This window comes from Miniopterus natalensis, chromosome 3, assembly GCF_054644295.1.
Source record: "Miniopterus natalensis isolate mMinNat1 chromosome 3, mMinNat1.hap1, whole genome shotgun sequence".
Taxonomy (NCBI): domain Eukaryota; kingdom Metazoa; phylum Chordata; class Mammalia; order Chiroptera; family Miniopteridae; genus Miniopterus; species Miniopterus natalensis.
The window spans coordinates 45,095,806-45,118,689 of record NC_142083.1 but is presented as its reverse complement, the minus strand read 5'-3'; the positions used below and the strand labels follow the sequence as shown (position 1 = coordinate 45,118,689).

At 37.0% G+C, this 22,884-nt stretch overlaps 2 protein-coding genes across 4 annotated transcripts in view; one reads left to right on the top strand and one right to left on the bottom strand.

Moving 5' to 3' along the window:
* Nucleotides 1-473: 473 nt before the first annotated feature.
* Nucleotides 474-21,736, top strand: CCNH (cyclin H). Of its 3 annotated transcripts, XM_087815438.1 has the most exons (10): nucleotides 582-665; nucleotides 1,912-2,003; nucleotides 2,917-3,039; nucleotides 5,442-5,515; nucleotides 6,657-6,867; nucleotides 10,430-10,593; nucleotides 12,820-12,890; nucleotides 15,608-15,719; nucleotides 18,395-18,455; nucleotides 19,052-21,736. In XM_087815438.1, exons 3-10 carry the CDS (start codon nucleotides 2,959-2,961, stop codon nucleotides 19,094-19,096), a joined length of 819 nt encoding a protein of 272 aa, XP_087671564.1. In that variant the 5' UTR covers nucleotides 582-665; nucleotides 1,912-2,003; nucleotides 2,917-2,958; the 3' UTR covers nucleotides 19,097-21,736. The 3 variants fall into 3 exon arrangements, with proteins under 3 accessions (XP_016065811.2, XP_016065812.2, XP_087671564.1); XM_016210325.2 differs by lacking the exon at nucleotides 1,912-2,003 and having other exon boundaries at nucleotides 474-665; XM_016210326.2 differs by lacking the exon at nucleotides 1,912-2,003 and having other exon boundaries at nucleotides 474-665; nucleotides 18,395-18,470.
* Nucleotides 21,308-22,884, bottom strand: part of RASA1 (RAS p21 protein activator 1) — a 90,928-nt gene continuing 89,351 nt past the window's right edge. Inside the window, exon 25 of the mRNA XM_016210381.2 lies at nucleotides 21,308-22,414. Coding sequence (XP_016065867.2) covers nucleotides 22,331-22,414 — 84 coding nt within the window. The 3' untranslated portion in view covers nucleotides 21,308-22,330. The remainder of the gene's footprint in view (nucleotides 22,415-22,884) is intronic.

Here is a 22,884-nt window from a genome sequence, read left to right as displayed (position 1 = left end):
GCCCCCAGGCAGAGCTTCTGGCCGCGCTCCAGGCCCCTTTCTCAGGACCTGCCTGTTCGGCCTGCCCCAAGGTCACTCCCCCTCACAGGCTGAATCCCTCAACTCTCTCAAGTCTGCTCAACGTCACTTTCTCAGTGTGGCCTACTCTGAGCACCCTGTTTAAAAGCTGCCACCTTCCCAAGTCCTTTTCCCACTTGTGATTTCCCCAGGGGGGTCGGTTCCGTCAGCCTCTCCCGACGTTCAGTTTACATTCCTTCGCATACCTGCCGCTTCTCCTTTAAATTTTGTAGGAAAGGGGCGGAGCAGGGCCGAGGCTCTCCGGTAGGAGGAGCACGTCCGTAGACTCCGTCCCCTTACGTAGCAGGCGGCGGCCCGACCACGCGCGAGACTTTCTACTCCGCACCGGAAGACGCGATTGGGGGCGGAATTAACACGTGATCGTGACGTCAGTGCACCCGCGCCGACTGGCCCGGAGCCTTCGCTATGCGCTGTTCTGGCGTTTGGGGACTTTTTCTCCAGACTTCCTCGGTCTGGCCTCTGACTTAAGGATGTACCACAACAGTAGCCAGAAACGACACTGGACTTTCGCCAGCGAGGAGCAGCTGGCGCGACTGCGGGCCGACGCCAACCGCAAATTCAAATGCAAAGCGGTGGCGAACGGGAAGGTGAGGACTCCGCGGCTGCCGCGCGCTCCTGGCCTCTAAGCTCCTGAAGAGCGGCGGACGCCCGCCTCGCTCTCCTCGCCTCTCCTCTCTCCTCCGAGGCTCTCCGCACCCCTCCCCATCTCCTGCCTCCGCGGCGCGCGGTTATCTGTTTAATAAACAGGCGAGCCCCTTGCCAGGTGCTGTAGGTACCGAGACGGACAACGCCGTTCTCGCGGTTGAGTCAGACAGGTAACCAGTAGCGCGGCGAAGAAGAGACTTTGTAGGATGTCAATGTAGTGCGAGACTAGGTAGGCCATTCTCTTGCCAAGCGGGGATGTCGGGGAAGGCTTTTTCCAGTAACTTGATGCAGAGAAGATGTGGAAAGGACATTGCAGGCGGACAGAGCCACAGGTACAGAGCGGGAGGTCAGGAGTTGCAAGGCGGGTTCCCGGAATGCTCTAGGTCCTGTCTGGCGGAAGCTGAGTGTCTGTGCAGGGAAGGCTGGAGAAGGTAGGGGATTTGTAAGCGGAAGTAAGGAGTTTGAACTTTATAATGAAGGGATTGAGAACCTTTGAAAGACTTTAAGTGGCAAATTAACCTTATAAGATTCTAAGCTAGAAAGAGACCTCTGGCATCCTGGTGGTGAATGGGTTGGATGGGGCAGGTTGTAGGCAGGGAGACAGGTTGGCACAAACCAGTTGACTTAAGATGGTTTGGATTATGGCCTGCCTGCTAAGTTCTTGCTGTTATTAGCTCCCAGTCACTTCTTCTGTGTAATTTTTTTCTCACATGCTCCAATACCCATTCTAGCACAAAGCTTCCCTCCAGCAAGTATTCCGTGTCTCAGACCTACTGGAACTGAGATACTGTACTTTACCTATGTCTCGTATTTTGTATCACTTTAACTGCTCAAAGTAGGGCATATTACGCTGTTTGCCAGGCACTAGTCCAAGCATTTTGTAAGCGTTGGCTCTTTTAATCCTCACAGCTACCCGCTGAGATAGATACTGTTAATTTCCTCCCATTACAGCTGAGGAAACTCAGGTACAGAGAGGTTGAATAACTTTTCAAAGCTATATTGCTAGTAAGTGACAGAGCCAGGGTTTGAACCCAAGGAATCTAGTTCCAGCATTCCTGCCCTAAACCACAGTTACCTGTTGTCTCTATAAAATTAGCTCCTGTGTTAGTTTCCTAGGGCTGCCATAAAAATAAAAATAAAAAACACAAACCGGGTGGCTTAAAACAACAGAAATTTATTGTTTCACAGTTCTGGAGGCTAGAAGTCTGAGATCGAGGTGTTGGCCCATCGGTGCTCTCTGCAGCTTCTAGAAGAGTCTTCTTTTCCTCTTCCAGCTTCTGGTAACCCCAGGTGTTCCTTTGCTTAACTCCAATCTCTGCCTTCATCTTTACATAGTGTTCTCCCTGTGCCTCTGTATCTTCACATGTTCTTATAAGGATACTAGTCGTATTGGATTAGGAGCCACTCTACTCCAGTATGACCTCACCTTAACTAATTACATCTGAAGAGGCCATATTTCTAAATAAGGTCACATTCTGAGGTACAGGCATACCTCCTTTTATTGAGCTTTACTTACTGTGCTTCACAGATGTTGCGTTTTTTACAAATTGAAGGCAAGACCCTCCACCTGCAAAAGATTACTGTTTGCTTTATTGTGGTGGCCTGGAACTGAACCTGCAGTATCTCTGAAGTATGCCCGTACTGAGGGGTTAGGACTTCAGTGTATCTTTAATTTTGGTAGTTGTAATTAAACCAGTAACAGCTCTTAATGGGTATTTGTTGTAAAACTGTATTTGTTAACCATCAGGTGTTTTCTGTACAGAGTTTACAAAGATGGATGAGAGGTAATGTTTTCAGAATCAGAATTATCCTTGAGGCACTTGTTGATTTTTACCCCAACCTGTGTGACTTAATGACGGACTGAGAAAGGGGTCTTAAAAACTTTCCAACTATTAACAGTGTATATCTTCTTATTTTCTAAATAATGACATCATACCTGTGAGCATATGCACACACTCCATCAGGATTGCTTATACCTTAATGAAGTAAATGTCTGACATTCTGAGAAACTGTGAAATGATGGTAGAGTTTGAGTTTATTAAATATTTTCCTAAAGATATTTTATGTAATACTTAATTCTATAAAGAGAAAATGAGGTGTGGTGTATTTCCCTTTGGCTGGAGGTATAAACTAATCTGAATAGAGAAAAATATTTTAATTTACTGAACTTTTCTTGTAACTTTTGATTGAAAGGTTCTTCCAAATGATCCAGTCTTTCTTGAGCCTCATGAAGAAATGACACTCTGCAAGTACTATGAGAAAAGATTATTGGAATTTTGTTCAGTGTTTAAGCCAGCAATGCCGAGGTCTGTGGTGGTAAGTTATGATAGTGGTGAAGTATAATGTCTTTTGGCTGACTTCTGAAATAGGACCTCTTTTAAATTTGTAACTCAATCGTGTATCTACTTCATTGGGGAATGCAGCTTAGTTACATAAACATATAATTTATGTATTGAAGTTTTTGTCACATTATATATTTTTCAATAACTGTCTTAAATTATGAATTCCTATATCATATCTTGTGAAGGTTTCAGGTCTCATTTCATAGTCAGAAGAATCTTGAGGTCTGCTAGATAGGCCATGACATCCTTATTTTATAGAGAAAGAAAAAAATTACATTTCCTCCAGGTTCTCAGTTAATGAGTAGAACTGGAACCAGAACACACACTAGTTTGTGCTTTTTCAGCAGTATCACTCACGTTTGAAATAATGCAGTAATTCATCATTTGTAGTCCAAAGATCCCTAAATGAAGCTTGTGCCATAAGAAGTTTTTAAACCTGATTAGTAGAAGCTGGAGATTTTTTTTGGGTAAAATATTGTCTTGTGATTGTTGCAGATAATATGGTTCTGAGGACCCCATTCGTGTATGTGTGTGTGTGTGTGTGTGTGTGTGTGTGTGTACTGTGGTGGGGCAATGGTGAGGAGAAACAGGTAGAATTTTTTGGCTATGTAGATTTACAGACACTGTCTCTATAATTGTTCCTATTGTGTGTATTCTTTTTTATAGAAGATAAGCTGAGATTTAAAAACTGAAAGATACAGAAAAAAGGAGTATAAAATATTTTTTCCTTATTATCTGATTTTTCGTGAAGATCAAATATGAAAGTCTCTTAATTGAAAATCGGCCTTAAGTTTTAAAGTCATACAGAGTGAATAACTTAGAACACAGTAGGGAATAACGCCCTAGGGAATAATCTCCATTTTTGTAGTTGAAAAAATTGAAGTTTATTGAAATTATGAAGTCCAAAAGTATTCGTAGTGTCTTCCTAGTTTATCAGACCTTTATCTGAGAGATCAAAGATTCAGGAAGAATTTTAGATATACCTGATAATTTTCTATCCCCAGAGTACTCTAACATAAGGTAGTAGGTTTCTTCATTTTTTCAGATGAAGAAACTGAGTCCTTGAATAAACTTCTTTGTGGAACTTGTCTTTATACAACATGCTTATTTATAATTGATGAAGAATTTGGTTTTTGTTTCACATAAAATGACATAAAATATTTAAAAGGAAATATTCTTTTTTTTTTTCTATCTTGAAATAGATAAATGTTAATTCATTGGTTCTAGCCAGATGACAGTGGTTAAAAGTACAGGCAAGTCTTTGTTGAATCTAGCCCTGTGCCTTGTTAAGATGTGTGACTTTTAACAAGTCAGTTAACCTCATTGATACTCAGTTTCCTTCTCTGTAGAGTGAAGATAGCAGTGCTTCATCAGCTGTTGTAAGGATTAAATAAAATGGTAATTTTGTGCTTGGCACAGAGCCTGGCACATGGATACAGTCAGTAAACAGTAGGTGCTGCTTCTACTCTTTGGTTTGGGAGCAGCGATCATGGTTCATATCACAGATCTGGAGTAGATTTAGAAAGAATGCTTATTGCCGCAACTGTGTTATATTCAATATTTTTACAAGATTGGTTAAGCTGTGAACATTAGTATTTTTCCTCCTTAAATTTTTATAATTTGGACCATTTTTGTTAATCTGAATTCTAAAATAAACACAACATTTTTTTAATAAGCAAATAACCATAGGAAGGATAACCCAGCGTGGGTGGTAAAAGACAACAGAAGGTTTTTTTTGGCTGTGAATTAAGTTTTAAGAATTAAGAATAACAAAGAATTAAGTTTTGTTATTTTGTATGAATAACTTTTTCAAAGGCGCTTTTTTTAAATTGAGGTGACATTGGTCATTAAGATCATGTAGGTTTTCAAGTGTAAATTTCTGTGATACATGATCTGTACATTGTGTGCCCACCACCCAAAGTCAGTTTATCTTCTGTTACCGTATAGTTGACCCCTTTTACCCTTTGCTACCCCTCGGCCCCCTTTCCTCTGGTAACTACCCTACTGTTGTCTATGTCTATGAGTTTCAATTTTATATCCCACATATGAGTGATACCATATGGCTTTTAGCTTTTTCTGACTGACTTATTTCGGTTCGCAATAATATTCTCAAAGTCCATCCATGTTGTCACAAATGGCAGTATTTCCTCTTTTCTTATGGCTAAGTGGTATTTCATAGTATATCTGTACCATTATCATCTTTATTCAATCCTGTTGAAGGACACTGGTTGTTTCCATGTCTTGGCCACCATGAATAATGCTGCAGAGAACATAGGGGTGCATATATCTTTGCAAATAAATGTTTTTGAAGAAACTTTTGACAAGTGTAATATATGTGTGAATAGATTCTGATAATATTCATATTTTTAACCTTAGGGTACAGCTTGTATGTATTTCAAGCGTTTTTATCTCAATAACTCTGTAATGGAGTATCACCCTCGGATAATCATGTGAGTATAAGTCTTCCTTATACTACTTGTGTGTGTGTGTGTGTGTGTGTGTGTGTGTGTGTGTGTGTGTGTAAACGACTTCCTAGTAAAGGGTAATTTAGACTTGCATTCTATTCTGAACTTAAGATCCCTGAGTATAATTTATATACCTGTAATACTTCCTTGTAATACTGATGGCATCTGAACTCTAACTTGTCCAAATTCAAATTGTGGGTTTTTTTTTTAAGCTAGCTCCCCTTTCAGCTAGTGGCACCTTTCTTCTCCCAGTTGCTGAGTGAGAATCATTAGTGGTGACTCCTGTCTTTCTCCATCCAGTTAGTTTACAAATCCTATAGGTCCATATTCATTTAAATTGAACAAAAGTCTTTGTGTTTCTGTTTTCTGCTGAACACTATTCTTATCATTAAAGATAAAATTGAATGAGACTCATCAAAGAGCTTGCTGTCAACCACATTGTTCCTCTTTGTTTTTTCTCCTTTTGATTCCCATTTCCACTAATCTAGGTCAGGCCCTTGTTACTTCCAGTCTTGATTTTTGTGGTAATTTTATTACTAGTGTCTCACTCTGAAATTTATATAGTAGTGATGAGAGTTGCATAGGTTTGTTCGGAAGTTAATAATCCCCTATTCAGATACCCTTGGAGACTTCACTGATGGGCCTTCCACAAAGGTAGTTCTTTAACCTGCCTTTTATCCCATGCTTCTGTAGTACATATGTGTGTACTGTTGTATTTTTTCTCTCCCATCCATATTTCATGATAGAAGGTACTCCTATTCCTTAATTATTTTGTTCTTCTAGATCTTTAGGTTGAACTATATGAAACTGGCAGTAAGTCAGTAATGGTTGAATGCTGTTGTGTTTGGCACGGTTCAATCTAATTTTATAGTCTCCTATGGATTAAAGCTTTGAACAAAACTATATCTCTTTTTAAATATTCTGGGATGTCTACTGTAGTCACTTGTGAATATTAGGCAATTTTAGAATGTAGTTTTAGAAATAAAATATTGAGATATTTTTCAAAGTATATACATATCCCTGGTTGTGTGTGTGTGAGAAAATTGCTTCCTAGGGAAGGGTAATTAGCCTTGCATTCTATTCTGAATTTAACGTGCCTCATTATATTCTTTATATTTTCCTCTAGGCTCACTTGTGCATTTTTGGCCTGCAAAGTAGATGAATTCAATGTATCTAGTCTGCAATTTGTTGGAAATCTACGGGAGAGTCCTCTTGGACAGGAGAAGGCACTTGAACAGATTTTGGAATATGAACTGCTTCTTATACAGCAACTTAATTTCCACCTTATTGTCCACAATCCTTATAGACCATTTGAGGGCTTTCTCATTGATCTAAAGGTAATCTTGATATAAACTAGTAGTGTGTACTCTTTTGCTATCATTTTGTAAGCAAAAGAATCCAAAATTTTATCAGACCTTTTAATTATCTTAATTGTTACAACATGGGCTCAGCTAAAATGTGAGTGTGGCCTGGTCCTCTAGGGCAATAATTCTCAAACTTCAGTCTGCATCAGGAATCACCTGGAGGGCTTGTTAACTTATTCTTGCGCTGCAGTTCCAGAGCTGCTCATTTAGTAGATCTGCAAGTACTGATCCAGGGTTCATAATGAGGACCATTGTGAATTTAGAGTAATACTTTTAAAAACTTAAGATAACTCTTATAACTCTGAAGTATACTGTCATAGGTCTGATTTAAAGAACCATTAAAAAAAAATGCTTAATTTTAAACTAGAAGGTTGTTAAGTGACTTCTAGTTTTAGTGCATTATGGACAGGAATCAAAATGTAGGCATAAAAAAAAATGTAAGTAAGTTAGTATCAACAGAAACAACTTAGTTTTTACCCTGAAAGAGGAGTTGGATAGTCTGAGTGAAGTCAAACCGGAATCAGAAACTGATTCATCTCATTTGAAAGGTGAAATTTGGATACCTTTCATATGCCAAACATTGCACTTGATGATGAAGCCAGGAACAAAACAGGAACAGCCTCAACATTTATACACTTTACATTCTAATGGGGAAAATGATCATATATTCAGTGTGCTTGGTGTTACAGAGAGGAAAATACTTTAGAAGGATATAGCAGACAGGAAGGGAAGACAGTTTGGAGAAAGTGTCATTTTAAAGTGAAGTTCTTAGCAAGAGTAGGAATTCGGTAGTGAAAAAGCATCCCAGTACAACTTCTGTGGTCAGAGGCTCAGATTAAAGAATCATGGTGCACTAAAGAACCTAAACAGCGTAGAGATGGAAGACTGCCACAGAGTGCTGCCTGTGTGAAAGGCAGGGCTAGTAGTGTGAAGGTGATGTTAAGGATTTTGAATAGAGCAGTGGTAAGCCAGTGAAAGGTTTAAGTCTGGAGAGGGTCAAATTAGGTTTACAACTTTAAATAAATCATGTTTGCAAGCTCACGCATCAATTTCCATCAAATATTTATTGCATACCTGTATGTGTCGTGATAATGTGGAGAATGGATTAGAATGGATGAAAGGATACCGGTATTGTGCTGTTACTTTGACTCATGTAGCAGCAGGGGGTACAGAGAAAGCTTATTGGACTTCAGAGATAGTAGGCAGAATCAGTAGAGCTTGAGGTTTAATTACATATAGAGAGTGACAACAGGTGAGGAACCCCCCCACACACACACACTCCTACCCCTAGGTTTTTGGCCTGAGCACATGGTGGTATACCTTCAGATAGAAGAAGTACTGGCACAAGAGATTTGTTGATGGTGGAGGGGTGCAGGGTTGGTGAATTTGGTTTGAACTGTGCTGAATTTCCATTGCCTGCAACACATCCAGGTGAGCAGTCACTTGTATCTGGAGGTAAGAGAAGATGGCTAAATTTGGGCATCATTGCCCCAGGAAAATTGAAAGTGGAAAATTTAAATGAGGACCATTTAAAAGGTAGGCACAGAAATATAAGAATCTGGTAAGAAGACTCAAGAGAGGACTTTCTAGGGAAGTGAAAGGAAGCAGAAAACTTTTAGAAGATGAGTATGGGCAACTCCCCAATTGCACTGAGAATGTAGGCAGAGTAAAAGTAGATGGATAGCCCTGGCCAGTGTGGTTCAGTTGGGTGAGCACTGTCCTGTGCACCGAAAGGTCACTGGTTTGATTCTGGGTCAGGGCACATGCCCAGGTTGCGGGCTCAGTCCCCAGTCAGGGTGTGTGTGGGAGGCAACCGAATGGATGTTTCTCACATCGATGTTTCTCTCTTAATCCCTCTCCTTTTCTCTCTAAAATCAATAAAAACATATTTTTTTAAAAAAAGTGGATGGATAATGTTTTTTGGATTTAGTGCCAGAAAGGTCATTTGTGATCTTGGTGAAAGTAATCTCTATGGAGTGTGGAGGAAGAAAGCAGATTGGAGCCGTTCGGGGAATAAATAGAAGGTGAGAAAACAAGTATATGTAACTTGGATTAGACAGCTTGTCTTTGAAGTGGAAAAAGAAGAGGAATTATTGAGAAGATGGAACTGCTAGAAATAGAGGAAAGGGACGGGTTTTTGTTTTGTTTTGTGGAAGAAACTGGTGTGGGGAGCTGGTAATGAGAGAAAGCGTAAAGGGAAAAGTGGAAAATAAGTAGGTCAAGTTTCTCTTCGAAGTAAGGTAGAAGGGGCTGCCGTGGGTTTCAAAAGTAGGAGGATTGGCCATAGAATAATAGCTCTTTTAAGGCAGGAAAGAGGAAAACATGGGTGAGGATAGTGTTATACCTGGGGATTTGATGGTGGTAGGAAATAGTTTCTCTGTTAAGAGCAGATACCATTTTCTGAGAATTATTAAAGATTTTGAGAGAGATGGAAAATGTTTAACATAGTCACTGAAAAATACAGCAAATTTTCTATGGAACATTTTAGGTAGGCAGTGTTGAGAACCCTGCTAAGATAAGGGAACCTAAATTTATAATACCACCAAGCCTCTTGGCTGTATTGTTTTCTCTAGCAGCAGCAGAAATCTGGGTATGGCTGCAAAGCAGAAAGTTTGTTGATTTCACCTGTTGAAGTTTTGCCAGAAATGTGTTAGCATATGGAGCAGGAAAATCAGGAGGGAAATAAGGGCCAGAAGACACCAGTGAGTAGGAGCAAGTAGAGGGACAGGGACCAAAGGTTCTAAGGAGGAAGTCAAAGAATAGTTGTAAAATAACTGAGCAAATGTACTGGGAAAAGGAGCACTGTGGTCAGAGTAGAATGTCTGAATTTATCATACCAGAAATCAGGCATTTTGGGATAATGTCAAGACATGGGTTTGATTATTTTGTTTCAGTAGTAAGATTTCTTACTGCTTCCGGACCTAAATGTGGGTATCTACAGTAAATCCAAGGATTGAGGGCTCATCTTAAATGATAAGAATTGTCAGGAAATATGGGAACTTTCATAATTCTTAGGCATATTACAAAAATGATTCTGTAATCAAACCAAGATTTATTTACATTTGCTTCTTCCCAAAAGTAAACATTAAGTAGAAGAATTTCAAATCAAAATGAGATGGTGCTTTGGCTCCTAAATGTTGTCTTACATTTGAATCACCTGGATTGCCTGGGAAGTGTTTACCTCGGAGTATTTCTTAGGTCAGCCTCAGACCCAGCGGAATTTCTCAGAGTTTTTCCTTTCCCCTACTTCCTCTTGTGGAAAAGGAAAAGAGCGGGATTAACATAAATCAGGATAGCCAAGTACTATGCTGGGAACTTGAGCTGTATTATTTTAAAGCATTTGTTTCTTATTTAACAACTGCACTTTCAGTACATTCTAATGGTGAGTACAAAATAATCTTACATGGAAAGATTGTTGTTACTGGGGTGTAGAAAAGGAGTTACTTTTATAAAAGCATGCTGTGTTAAGCCCTTTGAACTGTTGTTACTCCATTAAACCCTCATAAGTAATAATACTTGCAAACTTTCTTTCTAGACCCGATATCCCATGTTGGAGAATCCAGAGATTTTGAGGAAAACAGCTGATGACTTTCTTAACAGAGTTGCGCTGACGGATGCTTACCTTTTATACACACCTTCTCAAATTGCCCTGACTGCCATTTTATCCAGTGCATCCAGAGCAGGGATTACTATGGAAAGGTATTAATTTGTGTTTAACTTAGATCACTCAGTCACTCAGTTTATCCCCTCCTGGAATCTGAGTTTTTAAGTTAGGTTCACTTTGTGAATATAGTCCTGTATATATCCTATGGTTGGAAGGGTTAGGGCACCTGAGGGAAGAAATGAAGTCACCTTTTAAGGAAATGCTTAAAAATCGAGTATGATATTTTTGAGCTAAGAGGATCCATTAATGACTATAAAGTAGAAGTAAATCAGGTGGTCTTCAAAAGACTGATATAGCTATGAATATATAGCAAATTTAGAAGTTTTGTGAACTGGTAACATGAGTGCACAAAATATGCCTGCCTTGTTTTATCATTCTCCTGCTATGGAGCATGGGTGGCATATGGAATTCAGTAAAGATTTATTAAATGAGTAATACTTTAGAGAATATCCAAATGAGTTGCAATTCAGCTGTGAATAGTAATAGTTAATACATAAATGCACAATGAGAATGAGATTCTCTGATAAGCACTTTACATGAATTCACTTGGGTGTGAGGAAATGGTTGTGGGAGAAGGCGAGCACTGTCTACCTACTCTGCCATCCTCAACAGAAGAGAGTAGGGATAATTGCTTTTACATTATTACTAATTTCAAAAACGGAAAGCCCTTGTACTGTTGTTGTATTCTGGATGATGCTTTAGATTATTACTCATAGGATGCTCCATTGTTTGTTCTGAGTTTTCTTCTTTTTCATTGCTTTTAGGGCTTTATTTCCTATTTCCTAGTTTGACTTCTTAGATATTCTTGCTTACCTTTGGATTTTTTAAAAAAAAATCAATATTAAAATTCTAATTCAAAATTGAGATTAAAATTTGCTAACTTAAGTTTCACAGAGTTAAAAAACAATGTGGTCGGCTAACTCTTATGCTTAAGGAGGAGTTTTAGGGAGAAAAGGAAAAGAAAAACAATTGCTATTGTGAATTACTGATAGCCAGAAATGTATTAGTTGTTAAGGGAGTTATTGCTTTCCATATCTAAATTTAACTCCCACAATAGATAATGAAGATGTAGTACCAAATTTAGTTATCAAAACTCTAATATAATTTAAATAATCTGAGTAGTTTAAAAGACATATAGCAACACAATTTCTTAATGAATTATCTTTCTATTTCTTTGTAAATGTTTCACCCAAGAGTAAAATTAATTTTTTTGCATTCATGTTTGAAATGTTACGTATGCCTTAAGAATCCGTTCACTTCAGCTGTTATCAATTATAGATCAAGTTCAGAGTAAAACCTGAACTTGATTATACATAAAACCTCAGAGTAAACATTTAAATATAAAAATTATACTTTCATACTACTGTCATTGGTTCTGAAAAAAAACAGATAATTGAGCTTTATATCTATTTATGACAAAGTATTAACACCTTTGATTTGGACTCAATGCAAATAAGATGTAGTAGAATTGTAAAGCATGGGATGATATTCTTTCTGGTTTGAATAGCTGTTAATCCCAAGAACAACTATAATTAACATGGTCTTGGTACTAAGGAGAGAGAGAATCCTTACTAGTGCCAGGTTCCACCTCTGTTACTTCTTTGCTTCATGACTTTGGGCAATTTACATGGTCATGAATTGTCTGTCCCTGTTACTAGATTCCTCATCTATAAAATGAGGTTCAGACTCATAAAGTTTATATATTAAACACTTAACATTAAAAGTAATGACTGTTGCTACTGTTACTTTCATACCTCTACAAGCTTACATAGTATAGAAATTAAACATCTTTTAGTTTTAAATCCATAAGACTATAATAGCTATAAATTATAGTTTTGTGGAGTTCAAATTATTGTTAATACCTTGTAAATAAATTTTAAAATTGACTTTGATGATGAGCCCTGGCCAGGTAGCTCAGTTGGTTAGAGTATCATCCCCATACGACAAGGTTGTGGGTTCTTATATGTGCCCAGACAGCACATAGAAGAATCAACCAATGAATGTATAAGTAGAACAACAGAGCAATGTTTTGTGCTCTTGCTTTCCCTCCCTCCCTCACACTCTCTTTCTCTCCCCTTCCCTTCTCCCCCCCCCCCTTCTTCCCCACCTATCTCCTTCCTGCCCTCTCTCCCTCCCTCTAAAATCAACAATTTTTTTCCAAGTAGACTTTGATGATGAAATGAACTGAAGGAAAATAATGTCAGGTTTTCTCAAGATGCTATGTGTGTCCAATAGATTAAAACTTTTTTCCTTTTTACCAGTTATCTATCAGAAAGTCTGATGCTGAAAGAGAGCAGAACTTGCTTGTCACAGTTGCTAGATATAATGAAAAGTAAGTAAAAAACACTTTACAAAATATTCTATAACAAAGCTACTTTTTAAAATATCTTGATATTTAACTTGAGATCTTTCATTGAATTATGGTATTATGGAGGCATGAAGGATGTATTGGTGGGGAACATATAGAAGGTACATGAAAAGCAGAATTTTTACACATATAGAACTTAAGAAAGTAAAAATATAATCCTATTCAGAAAGGATTGAGTTTCAAAACAGGGTTCTTTGAAAGTGTACACAAATATGTGATAGGCACTGGAAAAGACCTATAGGAAACTAAATTTAAGGATAATATTTAAACTTCTGTAGTTAAATCAGCTTTAACTAGTTAACATGTCTCATTTGCTAGTCATTTGTTAATATTACAAAAACTGGTTCTCAACTGTGTGCTGTTTTTGCAATATCTGGAGATACTTGGCTGCCACATCTTTGGGAGTGGTGGTGGCTGCTACCAGCATCTAGTGGGTAGGGGTAAGAATGCTGCTAAATATCTTGTAATTCACAATATACTCCCTTGGCAAGCTAAAAAATGTCTCCCCAAAAGATATCCATGTCCTAATCCTTGGAACCCATAAATCTTAACATATATAGCATTAAGGATCTTGAGATGGGGAGATCATATTGGATTATGCAGGTAGGGTCTAAATGTAATCACAGAAATCCTTATTAGAAAAGGCAGAGGGGGAGGTTTGACACAGCAAAGGCAATGTGAAGATAGCGGAGAGAGATTTGAATATGTCAGCCTTGAAAATTGGAGTGATACAGCCACAAGCCAAGGGCCAAGGGATGCTGGCAGCCACCAGAAGCTGGAAAAGGGAAGGAATGGATTTCCCCCTAGTGCTTCCAGAGAGGGCTGGCTTGCCAACATTTTGATTGTGGCCCAGTGAAATTGATTTCAGACTCCTGGGCTTCAGATCTGAGAGAGGATACATTCTGTTGTTTTAAGACTTTATGGTAATTTTTTTTTTCTTTTAGAGAGTAGGAAGGAAGGAGGGAAGGGGAGGGGAAGAGGGAGAGATACACAGACACACATCGATTGATTGCCTCCCACACATACCCTGACTGGGGGTTGGGATCATACTTGCCCTTCACCAGAAATGGAGCCTGCGACCTTTCTGTACATGGAACAAGACTCTAACTGCTGAGCAACACCAGGCAGGACAAGTTTACGGTAATTTTTAATAGTACCCTCAGGAAACTAATATATCCCCTTAAAACAGAATTATCCAGCCCACACTATTAATAGTGCTGATGTTGAGAAACCCAGTTTTAGGGGCTGAGTAGAACCTCCGCTTAACTGATTGGCTAGATTAGCCAGCCCTCTGTATTCCTCACTCTTGCCCATCACACTGAATGCTCGTGGCTACTTGGCTACTCCTTAAGATTAAAAGTCAATTGTATTTTTACCCAAAATTTTTTGTGTCGGTGTCCTTGTTAATTAAATGTGTAGTTTAATGCTGACTAACCAAAAAATTGAGATTGAAGATCTTGATCTTAGACGATAATAGAAAATGGGTGTAAATTTTTTATGTTCTAAAAGTTAAGATGCTGCAGGACATAGAAGCATAATTTCATGTTACCTTTTTGAAATGATCTTGAGGGCTTCCCCCTTTTAATTGAGAACAGTGGATTTGTGATTTATGAATGATAAAACTGTAGGTTTTCAGGTATACCACTAGAGGGTTCACTTCCAAAGCTAACTGATTTGGCCATTAACAATTAGGATCGTGGAATTTAGTAGGTAGGAGGCTTAAAGATAAACCACTGTGATTATTTTATAGCTCAGTTTTATTACTGATTTTTCTTTACCTTAATTTTACTCCACTTACTTTAATATGAAATAAGAATAGCTCTTCATAAAATACTCAAGATATTAAGGTAGCTTATATCTTTTTTTTCACAACAAAGTTATTGTCCTAGGGGTGTTGAGTCACAAGTATTAATTCAGTTGAAAACACTGCTTAATTTGCATTATGAAATAAGTCAGTGGCATAGTCGCCCGCCCGTTTGGAGCATGTGGCTGGCTGATGATAAGCCCTGGATCTCAGCATTTCCCTGATAAATTTTGAAATTTCTATTCTTTGGTTTATTGTCTTTGAATAACAAACAGTTCAGGTAGAGGATGTTTCTGCAATTATAAAATCACTGACATAGTAGTTTGCTTTTAGCCTAACAAGGACATTTTTGTGTTCTTGATGATGTTTCATTGCATAGGTTCTATATTTTATTAAAGCAAAGGTTCATCAACTGACACATTTTTACTAAGCTTCCTCCCTTTATTGCACGTTATGTAATAATGGTTTCCTTTGCAAGTAAGTAGCACACTCTTTGACCCACCATCTGTAGGATAGAATGTTATATGGCTGGTGGCAGGGAACAAAGCATGTTGACTAAATCACGGAGGAACTATTAAAAAGCCTTAAAACTGAGCAAAGAATGAGCACAGGAGGACATGAAAAAAATACTGACTAGATTGTAGAATGTGCTTATCTTTATGTTATACATAATATGGGCTAAGCAGCAGACAGCTATAATTACTTGAGCTTCTATAGAGTATGGTGTTCCATTGTATTATCATGCGGAATGCAAATCCTGAAAAGAGAATCACATCATTTCAGGAGTGGTTTATGTTCCATAACATGGGAAAATACTCAACTCCGTTATGAGAACAAGGCTTATTATCTAGTATAAGTTCTTTTTATCTCCACATAGGCATGAGAAACTTGGTAAAGAAATATGAACCACCCAGACCTGAAGAAGTTGCTGTTCTTAAGCAGAAGTTGGAGAGATGTCACTCTGCTGAGCTTGCACTTAACGTAATTACGTAAGTAGTTGTAATGGTGTTATTCAAAAATAGATATGGGAATCCCTGAACCTCTCCTTGCCCTTTTAATTTCTGGATTCTTTGCAGGTCTGAGATCTCATCTGAGGAACAAGTACACTGCTCCAAACTTATTTTAGCTACTCTAGGGAAATGGTGTATTTTCCTTCATGTATTGAAGACAGAACCAATAGGAAAATGTGCTGTTACGTATTTTTTTGCAGCCATAAGGAATACCCATGTCTGTCTGTCTCTCACTGACTTGTAGGCCATACGTGGAAATCACCATATTCAGGATCTGTATGCTTTTCAAGTTGAAGGACCTACTTAAACCTAATCTTTTAGGAATTTAAAGGATTGAGAATCTGGGCAGGTAATAGGAAGGTAAAACTGCAACTGTGGCTTAGCATAGAACTTAAAATTGGTCGATTTCACTCTTGGGTTTCATTGATAACAGGAATGAAGGAGTGGTTACAAAGAAGTAAAGAATGTTAACTTCAATGAATGAAAGCAGAGAAGCTCCCCCCCCCCATCCATAGTTTTGCTTTCTGCAGTTTTCTTCAGCTGTGGTCCAAAAATATTAAATGAAAAATTCCAAAAATAATTCATAAATTTTTAATTGTGCACTGTTTTGAGCAGTGTGATGAAGTCTTACAATGTCCCACTCTGTCCCACCTGGGGGTGAATCATCCCTTTGTCCAGCATATCCAGGCTGTATGTACAGCACAATAAGTTGAGACTGCATGACTCATTACAGTATGTCATCATAATTGTTTTATTAGTTATTGTTGTTAATCTCTTACTGTGCCTAATTTAGAGATTAAACTTTATCATAGGTTTTTATTTATAGGGAAAAACTCCAGTATGTACAGAGGTTAGTACTTTCTGTGGTTTCAGGCACCCACTGGGGGTCTTGGAATGTATCCCCTGCAGATAAGGGGGAAATTACTAAATTGCAGCACCAGTAATTTTTTTTTCACAAGTGATTTGAAATGAGCTTAGACCGTGGCTTGGCAAACTACATAGCCCATAGGCCAAATCCAGGCAACTACCTATTTTTAGAAATAGTTTTATTGGAATGTAGCTACACCCATTAGTTCGCTTATTGTCTATGGCTGTTTTCACACTACAGAAGAAGAGTTAGGTAATTTTGACAGAAATTATTATGGCCTAAAAGGCCTAATTTATTTACTATCTAGCCCTTCAGCAAAACATTTTTCAACCTCTGGGTTAAGCCATGAACTATTAATCCAGCCTTTTAGTTAGGTAAGTGAATGGACCATAACCTAAAATTTAAAGTGCCAGAGTTTACATCTTACTCAAATTACCATCCACTTTATACTGTGTCAAGCAAATTCTACATTTCTTTGTGTACTTGTGGGGTACTTCTCAAACTGTAAAGGAATGTGTGTTTTTTTAAATTCGTTACCTATACTTTTGTAAAATATAACATTACTACAAAATGAGTAAAAAAGACATATAGTATAAGCTTAAATTTTATTAGATTTAACAGTCATAATTTATCAAATTTCTGTAAAAGTTTCTAAACACAGTTTCTGAACTTATTGCACACTGGAAATAGTTAATGGACCACTCCTGTAAGCACTACTTTAGGATAAAATATTTGTTTTCCTTGGTCTTTAAAATTCTTTTATCTTTTTTATTACACAAGTAATTATATCATTATGAAAGTCAGTCAATACAGGTAAACCAAAGTTCTCTTTGACCAAAACCCAAATCCCAGTTTTGTCCTCAGGTAACTTGGTGTTTACCTTTGCCAACCTTTTCTGTGTTTGTGTATGAAATAAAGTTTTTTTCTTTTCATGAATGCTTTCATACATATTATACATTTAGTAGTATCAGTGTTTCAATTTGCATTTCTCTACTATGAAGGAATAACATTTGTATGTTTAAGTCATTTGTATTTCTTTTCTATTGCTTACTTAAAACCCTTGCTCAATTTTCCGGTCTTATTTTCTTGATTAGTAGTTCTGTATTTTATATACTCATCTTTGTATATATTATATACCTCTTTTCTTCTGTTTCTTTCACTTTGTGATATATAAGGGAATTTGTCATTTGCTTTATGCTTTAACATCTAAATACCTTTTCTTGACCTAAATCATTTTTTTTTTGCCTTTTCAGCTGTTAAAAACATTTGGAATTGTTTGTGAATGGTCTGAGGTAGAAATTAATCTTTTTTCAAATAACCTGTTATAGCAGCCATTTTAAAATATTTTATCACTTTTCTCACTTAAATACTCATCTATTACAGATTAAATTCCTATATAAAATTGTTTTGCCTATATACTCTAATCATTTAAATTGTTTTACTCTTTGTTAATACCACACTTTTAATTACCAGTTTTATGTATAGTACTTTGATGAGAACTGGGACATGGTTCCCACACTTTCTTTTTCAGATTCCTTTTGCTATTTTTGCATAATCTTTTCCAGGTCAGGGTTAGACTTGATGAGTTCCATAAAAAATTTATTAGGATTTAATAAGAATTACATTGAATTTAAAGATCTGAAAGATTTTCTTCATAATTCTTCACCTCTTTCCATGTGTGGTCTTCAGAAGATATATATACAGGTATTTCATATAGCCTTGGTAGTTAATTTTATAATTATGTTGCCTGTTATTAGATTACTTACTGATGATTGCCTAATTACAGAAAGAAGAGGAAAGGCTATGAAGATGATGATTATGTCTCAAAGAAATCCAAACATGAGGAGGTATGTTCTTCATAGGTAAATATTAAGTTATTGTGCATTCTGGTGTGACCATATCATTAAAATTTTATTACTCCAGAGTGCAAGCATTTTATACATACATACATATATATATATATATATATATATTTGGGTTTTGAAAGCATTCATGCTTTATACTCTTCATGTACACTGTATATTATTACATGAATTTTTCTCACTTCTTAGTCTGTTTTGAAGTAGTATAATAGTTACTTGAAGAATCCTTCCTATGGTCATAAAAAGCAGCAGGAATAGACATACACGCTATAAAGTTTTGATCTATTATTTGCTCTCCAAGGATTCTTTTCCTACCCTTAGAAAGAAATTGTGCCTGGCAAGTCACATATAAATAATCAGAAGCAGAAGGCCACAACTGTAACCTTCATTCCTGTCACTGGGGTAGTCTGGTGAGACCATGTCATATTACTGTGAGATTAAACTGCAAACGTTCCTGGTTTATCTAGCGCCTGTAATCAGCACAGTAAAAGGGGACCATTTTCCTAAAGGCAGGCAAGGAGGTAAACAATACTGGTTATGCTTCAGTATAACATCCTTACTGTACCCTCTTTCCTTCTTAGGAAGAATGGACTGATGATGACCTGGTAGATTCTTTAACCATTTGAAATTGGTTTGTCAGTGCTAACAGATCAAGAAATGGATGAAGCATATCTGGCATTTAAATTTCTTTAAAAATGAAATAAGGTGAAAGCATCAAAATACAGTAAACTTTATTTATTTGAAAGTTTTTCCTTTCAGGGTAGCTTTATGTGAAATAAGACATCTTCAAAGGACCCAGAATAGCACCTGGTTTGGATAATCTGCCCCTCCATGACTAAAAACAAATTAGTCTTCCTGTAGTGGCCACACCAAAGCTGTAACTTACTTGCCTATGTTGTTTTAAACAAAATGCAGTAAGCAAACATCCCTTTTGAAAAAGGCACCACAAAAAACAAAACTTAGTAGTCAGCTTTAAACACGCTAAGGAATGCTTTATGCCCTCTGGAACCTTTTATATATTGCTTCTCAAATGCCATCTTGATGTACTTTTATCTATTGTATGTTACTACTGAACTACAGAATGTACCAAAGCTAGTCAGCCAGAGTAACAGGTATTTGTTTTCCTCAATTAGTTAACTGAAAACATCTCCAAATGGGTTTCTTGAAAATGAAATCAAATAGGCAGTCTTTAGTAGTTTTCTAGATAAAAACTGAGTTGCTAAAGGTTAGGTAGTAAATTGTATGTTCAGTTTTATAATTAACCTGTTAGATTACCTAAGTGAATCCATATAAATGCATTATAGTTACTAAAAATTTTCCAGATTATTCAAGAAATTTATTTCAAACACGAGTAGATATAAAAAAAAAAATGTAAGTGCACAGACTGTAGCACCAAATTCCTTTGGTGTGAATCATGGCTACCTCCACTTTGTAACTTTGGGCAGATTACTAAAGTGCTCTCTGTGCCCATTTTTTCCCAAGGTGAAAAGGGAGAAAACACCTACTCCTCACAGGATTAATTAGAATAGTCTCTGTATACTGCATGTTCAATAAATGTTGGCTATTACAGCATTTGTTTCATTATTAACTAATCTTACTCATTTTCTAAGTTGGAACCAAATTATGGGTGTCTGTCAATTTTCTTCTCAAAAACTGGGTTGAAGGAATTCTGAGAAACTGCTCCGAATCTAGAAGTTTTATGGCTACATACCTCTCCTCATGTCAGCGCATCTCAGGCTTCACTTTCCATAGGAGTGTAGGTTCCATTTTAATTATATTAGTATTTGAAGGCAGTATTTACTACATGTGTATTTGTTCTCCATAATAATTTACATTTTAGGTATAAGCTTTTTTGGTGTCGTTGAATGAGGAGTGAAATTCCTGAAGTGGGATTTTACGAAAGTGGACAGTCCTCCAGACCAGGTTAAGTACCAGTGCTGCTAGGCTCTAGCTGTTTAAAAATACCTTGTTTCTCTTTTAGGTCACTAAACTTTGGTATCAAAGCAAGGTCCACATCTCAAATTTTCCTACCCAGCCTCACTTTTAGAGGTTTTATTTCATCATTCCAAGTCCTGCAAAGGTAAATGACAAGTTTTCTGGCTTAAGAGACAAACATGTCATTAAAATATGAAAGGCAGAAGAGGGAGAAGCATTTCAGCTTGAGGAATGGCAGATAGGTCAGCATTGCTGACATCTGTTGTCTAGCACTGAGACACCAAGGAAGGAGACCAAGTTGGATACGACTGTGTTAGTCCAGCTGAAAAGCAGGAGGGATGGAAAGTAATATGATACAGAGACATGGGGAAAAAGTGGAATTGAATTGACATCAAGAAAAAGGAAGACAGAATGTGGTGAGTTTTTTGCCATCACTGTTCAACTGTGATTATAGCTATACTAGGGTGGGCTGCCTCCACAAAAATAAGAGTTTAAGGTTATACTATACAGAGAAAAATCTTGTAAACCCTCAATTAACACTTTTAATCAGAAAGATAGAATAAGGAGTTGCTCTTAGAATATGGGCCTTTAGAAAATTTTACTGTGGGAAATGCTTTTCCTAATATCTCCCTTAGTTCCTGTCTCGCCCCACTTCGATATACTGCTGCAGACTTTTTGTATGCCTTCTCTCCCCTACACAATTAAGGGAGTGAGGAATTGTTGCTTTACAAATACATAATGAATGAATGAATATAGTCCTTCCAAAGAGACCATTAGCAAAAAAGATGATCTGATGTTTCATCTTCTCTTTGGACCTTGCTCTGACACTAAATTTAAACTGTTTCTAAATAAGGAAGAAAATGAAATTAAATGCTTACCTGTATTTAGACAGAAGTAATCAATTATTTAATACCCCTTGGTTTTATTTTAACTTAACCCTTGTGAATACTTCACAAAAATACACAAGCAAATAAAACTATACAGTCAAACTAAATACCCAGCAGATACAACAAGTAGTCAGAAGTTCAAAGATGGATAGCTGTTAAGTGACTCATGAGGTTGTTTGCATAATCCAAAAAAAATCAACTTGGAATTAATGAATACTTCAACAAAAAGCATTCTAGGTGTGTTTTTAACACAAAAGAAATTGGTCATCTAAAATGGTTGAATAGGTAACATGCATCGATCAGTACAACGACCAGTAATATTTATTGAATTCAAACTATTTACTGTTGTAAACATTTAACAAAAGTATTATGAGATCTAAATACAGTCTTTGACAGTTTGAACAAATAAGTGGTATGTTTAAAAAATAAAGCTGATGAGCAATAGATCCATTCTATATATTTTCTTTCAACAGTTCCAGCAAGAGAAATAGCACAGTTTTTAAAAAAGTATACAGCAAAGATTGTTCCTATTATAATGGCAAACTCTGGAAACTGTAACAAGTCATTGAACAGTCAAACGGTCAGATTCCTAATCAGGAAGAAGTTACAGTAAGAACAGTCTGCAATCCAGTTATATTCAATTGTCAACAGAGAATGCTTTTTCTTGTCAGTTGATTTCATAGTTCTTTTTCCAAGAGACAGCAAAACTTTGGCAATTGGATGTATTGAAAATATATTCTCAAAGTTCAAGATACAGTCATAGCATTTTGTTGTATGAAAGGTGATCTGTACACCAAGGCTCAGAGGTTGGTAAAGATTGATTCCATATGTGGAAAAAGTGCAAATATCCTGCACAGATAGCTTACAAAGCTGCTGGTACAGTATTCACCAGCAGATCTGGGGCTTTGTTTGCATAGCTCACACATCACTGGAATGTGGAAAGGTGTGCTATTTTTTGGCAAGAGCAAAGGAGACATACTGGTGTGAATTACCATGTTGGGCATACTGAATCCATGCAGAACACTTGGGTGAAAGCTGCTACCTGACGTCATTGGTTTTTGTATACTGGTTTTGTTTTTGTTGAAGCAGTTCTGTTATAGCCAGAAGCTTTTTCAGTACGTGCTAGACAAGGAAAAACAGTATGAAAATAATTAGTGAATGAAAGCTCGGTTGGAAGTTTCAGGGATGGAAACCTGGATTTGAAAACAGCCAGATTACTATTCTACTGAAATCATAAAATTTTGAAAATTTCTGAAGGACTGAGTAGATTTGGTCATAATATTTTGGTTATTAGAACTTTTGTACACTAAAGTGACTAGAAATTCATGTGTTTGGCCTTCTTATATCTACTTAGGCCAGACCCAGATTTATAACGTACTCATCTTAAGCCCAATAAGATCACATAAGGGCAATCAGCTTGCAGCCTCGTGATCACTTTAAAGAATCATGAAAGAAACATGATTACATTGGGCCTAAACTGAAAACAAATATTACTGTTTTAAAAAGTCTTAATTGGACAAATCCTCCAAGAAGAATTTTAATGTTTAAGGCAAGTAATACAACAAACTTAGCTCCAGTGTAGCAAGGAGACA

Excerpts from the sequence above, each read along its gene's own strand:
- CCNH (XM_016210325.2), top strand. The coding sequence starts at position 549 with ATGTACCACAACAGTAGCCAGAAACGACACTGGACTTTCGCCAGCGAG. Across the intron at positions 10,594-12,819 it reads GCAGGGATTACTATGGAAAG|TTATCTATCAGAAAGTCTGA; the intron begins GTATTAATTTGT and ends CCTTTTTACCAG. Across the intron at positions 12,891-15,607 it reads GTTGCTAGATATAATGAAAA|GCATGAGAAACTTGGTAAAG; the intron begins GTAAGTAAAAAA and ends ATCTCCACATAG.